At 37.6% G+C, this 6,292-nt stretch overlaps 1 protein-coding gene across 2 annotated transcripts in view; it reads left to right on the plus strand.

Annotated features, from left to right (window-relative positions):
* Positions 1-3,405, plus strand: part of LOC113827353 (glutamate-gated chloride channel) — a 17,946-nt gene extending 14,541 nt beyond the window's left edge. For both annotated transcript variants that reach the window (XM_070124585.1, XM_070124584.1), the window contains exons 8-10: positions 64-201; positions 470-813; positions 2,582-3,405. In XM_070124585.1, coding sequence (XP_069980686.1) covers positions 64-201; positions 470-813; positions 2,582-2,752 — 653 coding nt within the window. In that variant the 3' untranslated portion in view covers positions 2,753-3,405. The remainder of the gene's footprint in view (positions 1-63; positions 202-469; positions 814-2,581) is intronic.
* The last annotated feature ends 2,887 nt before the right edge of the window (positions 3,406-6,292 follow it).

Consider the following 6,292-nt stretch of genomic DNA (forward strand, 5'->3'; position numbering starts at 1 on the left):
TTGAACGCAGAATAACCCAGGAGTTTGTAGTCGTTCGCTGTGACATCACGGTTCTCTTTGCAGATGGCTACACGGCCAGCGAAGTCTTCTTCACATTCGACGAGGAAGTCCAGATCGGCAAGGATCTTCACGTGGAGAAATTCCACATGGAGAACATCAAGGAAAACATGTTCTCTTATTGCAACACGAAGACGGCTACTGGTAAGTCAATCAAGTGCTGAAATGAACACAACTTTGAGTTCTTTATCCATTTTCAGCTGTACAGTTGAATTCTTGTTGCATATCAGTTCCTTCGGGTTTGTCCTTTCCGCATTTTACTAAGAAATACTAATAACAGAAAAAAACGACTTACTTATAAAATCATAAATGTCATACCCAAATTGTTGCTCTATAGACTGGCGTTAGGACTGAAAAGCGTATCTAATTATTACTTTATCGTAGTCCCTTCCTCACTCGCACTCTCCCCCAGGCGAATACAGCTGCGTCCAGATCGCCATCAGCATACGACGAGCTTTCGGCACGTACCTGCTGGAGTGGTACCTGCCCGTCATCTTCCTCGTCATCGTGGCCTATTTCTCCTTCCTCATCCCCGGAGACCAGTTCCTCGCTCGCCTCCTCCTCACCCTCATTCCTCTCATTAGCTTGGCCTCCTTCAGCTACAGCTTCAGGCAGTCGCTGGCCCTAGTACCCTACGTGCGCGCCCTCGACATCTTCACCGGCATCTCCCTCATAGTCATCTTCGCCACGCTCGTCTACGTCATCGCCTGCTACATCAAGGGAGGGCAGAAGTGCAACGTGGCGGCGGACGAAGCGGTAAGAGAGAGAGAGAGAGAGAGAGAGAGAGAGAGAGAGAGAGAGAGAGAGAGAGAGAGAGAGAGAGAGAGAGAGAGAGAGAGAGAGAGAGAAGATAGATAGATAGATAGAGATAGAAAGAGAGAGAGATTGAGACCGAACCAATGACGAAAAAAATGATATAATATATTGGTGATCCCTTTTCCGTTCTGCAAATTATTTGCTGTTTTTCTTAAAGACCTTACCGAATTGAAATTTCTTGCATCTGAGTTTAAAAGGTTCCATAATGTTGATTATCAGTCTTCTGAGTATGAGCAATGCGAAGTGTGGCATGACCTCCCCTTTGTACTATTCTATTTTATCAACCTCATATTAACCTGAATATACTTTAATTATACCATGGATGTAAATGTTGGTCGATTTATGATGTACGTCGATTTCAACAGGTCATGTTGAAATAGCACTCTCTAATTATGGTAACGGCTTTGATTAATTGCTCTAAGCCACTTGTGTGTATTTTTTCTATTTTTACACAATACTTTAATTTATGATTGCCACCTTAAACTTTGGCGTTTATCAATCTCGCAAACAAAACATGAGGTTTCCAATTCATTTAACTATCCAATACGATCGCTTGGGCTGTGCAGTGAATTATCACCAGTTTAATGATTGAGTGATCAGCCAATAGATACAGAAGATATGTAATGACGATATTCATCCGTTTAATGGCAATAAGTTTCTCCTTGATATACGGGAAAATTCTGCATTCATGATATTACAAACACGGCGTAACTTTCTCACAGCACATGGTGTATATATGGAAAACAGAGAATTACACCGTTGACCTAGATTAGAACGATAAGAGCTCTGATATGCAACCCTGGGGTACGCCACTCTTCACAATATCACTGATGAGTCACTATTGTTATTATGCCCTTGATAGACATGGCTCCTGATCCACTCTAGAGAAAAAAAGTGTTATAATTAGACAAGAGTTCGAACAATACAATGTACTTTTTGTCGAATGTGTGGCGCATTTTATCAGTTAAAAATGTATTGAATATCTTGAAAGGAATACAAACCAGAGCAATCTAGTATCTAGTCGTTTGTGATAGGTACTTGTAATTGACGAAAATGCGCCTAATTTGTATGAATGCTAGAGTTGGAGAAATTTCATCCAGTGCTTTAAAACTGTCCTAGACACATCGCTTGTCTGAAAACAAGAATTAGTTGAATTCTGAGTTTGATTTTTTTTTATATGGAATAATCCATCTTGTCTATCTTTCTTCTTGATTGACTTTTATAGTTAGCAATATATATGTGTGTGTATATATATACATATATATATATATATATATATATATATATATATATACATGTATATATATATATATATATATATATATATATATATATATATATATATATATATATATATAATATATATGTGTGTGCGTGTGTTTGAGTGTTTATAAACATATGCACATGTGGGTGTATATTTGCATATATAAATAAATATATATATATATACATATATATTATATACATATATATATATATATATGTATGTATATATATATATATTATATATATTTACACATATATATATATATATATATATATATATATATATATATATATATACACATATATATGTATATTTTATATATATATATATATATATATATATATATATATATATATATATATATATATATACATACATAGAGAGAGATAGCGAAATGAGAGAAAATGCAGAGCCAGTCCCTAACGCCCCTCCCCCCCTCAGCGAGCTCCGGACGAGGAGGCGCCCAAGGAGCTGAGCGACGAGCCCTCCGCCTTCCGCCGCGCGATCAACAAGCTGACGAAGCGCGCCGAGTTCCTCTCCCGCTGCATCCTCGTGGGCTTCTACGTCTTCTTCCTCTTCGTGTACTTCGCTGCCTACTGCGGCACTGGCTAAGGTCAGAGCTCCTCCTGCTACAGACGGCCGCCCACGGGGTGCTGACCAATCGCCAAGGCACCGCGTACAAGATATACCTCGAACATTTCCTACGAGACTGAATTCCTGCATAAAAAACCACCCCACCGAGAAACAGTGTTTATGTCTGCCATTTACCGCTTGCTTTATATCTTTGTTTATATGTTTTTGCGCCGTCTGTTAGTGAGAAAACATCTTTGCAGATTAATGTTTCAATAAAATGCAGACTGTTTCATTTTTTATTGTTTTTTAAAGATCTGTATGCGTGTCTGTTAATAGTCTGAACAAATATTTGCTTTTGGCTTGTTTGTTAAAAGATAAACAAGAGTGATTGTGCTGCGGCAAATCATCTTTTGATCAGTTCCAGAATTTGTACTCTGGTTTTATAAACTTTACAGTACTGCAGTTAGTTTTGCTATTACGATGAGTGAATGAGTATGGTGAGTTTTCTTCCAAGTATTTTTAATGAATTAGTACAAAAAAGTGACATTCTCGTGCTGCACAGCTAAGTGTTGTCAGTGTACAATGTCAGTGTGAATGCCGTGTCTTTTTTCCAAGGCAAAGAGGAAAGCTCTGTACTGTTACTGGTAAAGATCACCTGGTGTATGCCTGGTATCAATAAATGTCTGATTTTCCTTTTCATTTATTCACAAAACCGGGGGAGTAAAACTGAAAACTAAATCTTACATTGACTGTTTGATTAAGGTGTTTTCATTACTCAATCAAATCTAGGGAGTTTGAATATAAAATTAGTAACGCCAATTACATGTAATAATAAGGCTTATAAGAAGAAAGAAAAGTGATCATAAAATAATTCTTATTAAACAAACAGATAAGAGAGCATTTCGTAAAGTTGTGTTTATAACATCATTTCCTCATGGTTATCATTATAAAAAATTAAAAATCTTACGATTCCTACAGAATATTTTTGATGTTATGGTAAGAGTTTTCGGTTTATTAAACATACATACACAAAACAGAAATATAAGAACTCGCATACTTTCCAAAAAAATAGAAAAATCAATATACTGTATTGTCAAAATACAAATTTTACAATGATTACAGAAAGTTTTAGAATAATAGCAAAACAAAGAGAGATAAAATACACATGTCTATAAAAGTGATAGCCACCTCTAATTGAAAGATAAGTGTCATGATAGTAGCAAATGGTGGACTTCTCCAGATGGCAAAAGAATATGCCTAATCAGAAATTTTATGTATAATATGAACGACAACTTAGTTGTGGCGTATTTTTTATCGTTAGTACCATCTTAATCTTAATCATAATCAATACCACCATCATATAAATTCGTCAGAAATATACGTATTTTTGACGGATATATTCGAAACAGGTTAATTACATTGTATTGTGAAGATATTCGTTCTCATTCATACCTTTTCTACAAATGACTATTATTATGATGATAATAATGATGATGATGATTATGGTGAACATGGATGGCCAAGGTGTGGTAATTATGATGATGATGAAAATAGTGACGTTGGTGAGAAAGGAGAGCATAGTGAGGGTCATGGTAATGAGGATGATCATTATGATGATGGTGATGATAGTGATGGATATGACGATAATGATTGTGATGATTATGATTATGATGATAGCGATGTATATATTCATTTGAGTGGTGATGATAGCATGTTAATTTTGTCATAACGAAATTATTTTGTACACATTTTTTTTTATTCGCCTAAGTTAGCTTTTGATATGTCAGTGATATGCGTAATGTCTTTCATTTTATATTCCTTTCCTCACTCTTGCATCAGTATGAACACGTAACCATCACTGTTCGATAAGTAGTACGAGAACGCATCGGATTCGCGAACGCAGCCAAACGTCAACAATTGTGGGGGGAACATTTTTCTTGTGGCTGAGGGTGCTTGAAGATGTTCAAGTGTTGATAACGTTGCTTGCACTTCTGTGATAGCATGGTAGATGTGAAGTCAATACTCACTCATTCTCATTCTCATTCTCTCTCTCTCTCTCTCTCTCTCTCTCTCTCTCTCTCTCTCTCTCTCTCTCTCTCTCTCTCTCTCTCTCTCTCTCTCTCTCTCTCTCTCTCTCTCTCTCTCTCTCTCTCTCTCTCTCTTCTCGTTTTAGTGTTTCAGGTTTACAGTGGTCGATAGCTTGAAATAATAGATATTGTATAGCGTCTTATATCAGCAGTGAAATTCTACCAACTCAAGAAGGGATTTGGCAGAGCTTGCAAGGGGTGGTTGGTGACATGTGGATACACAGAGGATTACTTTTTAATATCATTTTGTTGACCCATGTGGCTTTCTTCCTCATGCTATCCCCTCTCCCTTCTTCCTTCTCCCCTCTCCATACTCTCTCTCCTATCTCCCATTTTCCCTCCTAGATCGCCTTTGCCATTCCCCGTACTCTCTCCTTTCGCAAATCCCCTCTACCCTCCATGTCCTCTTGCCTCCTCCGTCTTTCCTCTCCCTCACTATTCTCTCTCCTCCCCATCCTTCTCCTCTCCCATCACCCATCCCCCATGCTCTCTCATCTTCCATCTCCCATCTCCCTTCCCCAACATCCTCTGCCCCTCCTCGTTCTCTCCCCTCCCCCTTCTCCCCTCCACCCACCCCATATTTTCTCCTCCCCTGTCCCCCTTCTCTTCTCCCATCTCCCACCTTCCCCCCATCGAAGAGGAGTCTAAAATATGAGTAGACAGGCGCGAGTGCGTAATGAGCTGTGCTATCGACTTTGCCCCCTTCCCAGAAAGTCCACCCTCACCTCCCTTTAACTAACCTTTATAATCCCTCCATATTAACAAAACCCAAGTAACACCCCTCCCCCCCAAGAAAAAAAAAACTCCCCAGCAACTCCACCAAATACTCCCCCTTCCCATTGGCCCCTGCCTGCGCTCTTAAGCCCTTATAATATGATATTTGACTAAGGAAAAAAGCCAATCATTCTCTCTCTATCTATCAATCTATCTCTTTCTGTCTACTAACCTATCCCCTCTTTATTCTTTCGCTTCGACTGCTAAACATTCTTTTTATTTGATTTATTTATTTTTATCATTGCTATCTATATAAATTTTCGTTATAATCTCTGATTATATTTTGTAATATAACCATGAATACAAAAATGAGAAGACATTACACTGCATACACAGTCCTGATAAACGATTGTAGTCTAACATAATGATATCGCTATCAAACTAAAATCTAATTACAGTTATCTTAATAATCATAAATGCCGTCATCAGGATAATGAATGTTATATTTGTGTCATTTAAGTCAAATATGGGCGAATTTCTTTCTCTATGTCCATCTGTTTTTTTTGTTTTTTTTTTACTCGTATGATAATGCTTTAGAAGCTTAGTTCATATATCCTCATAATTCCTATGAAAGGCGATTTTGATGGAGGAGTGATTAATGGTGTGGTTTGGCATTCCCCGCGTTCTAAAATGTGTTAATATGATCATGTTCGACGAAAATGTATATCCTACAAAGAAAAGGAGTGGAAATCTCGGATATGAAAACCATAGTTTCAGT

Source organism: Penaeus vannamei, chromosome 8, assembly GCF_042767895.1.
Source record: "Penaeus vannamei isolate JL-2024 chromosome 8, ASM4276789v1, whole genome shotgun sequence".
NCBI lineage: Eukaryota > Metazoa > Arthropoda > Malacostraca > Decapoda > Penaeidae > Penaeus > Penaeus vannamei.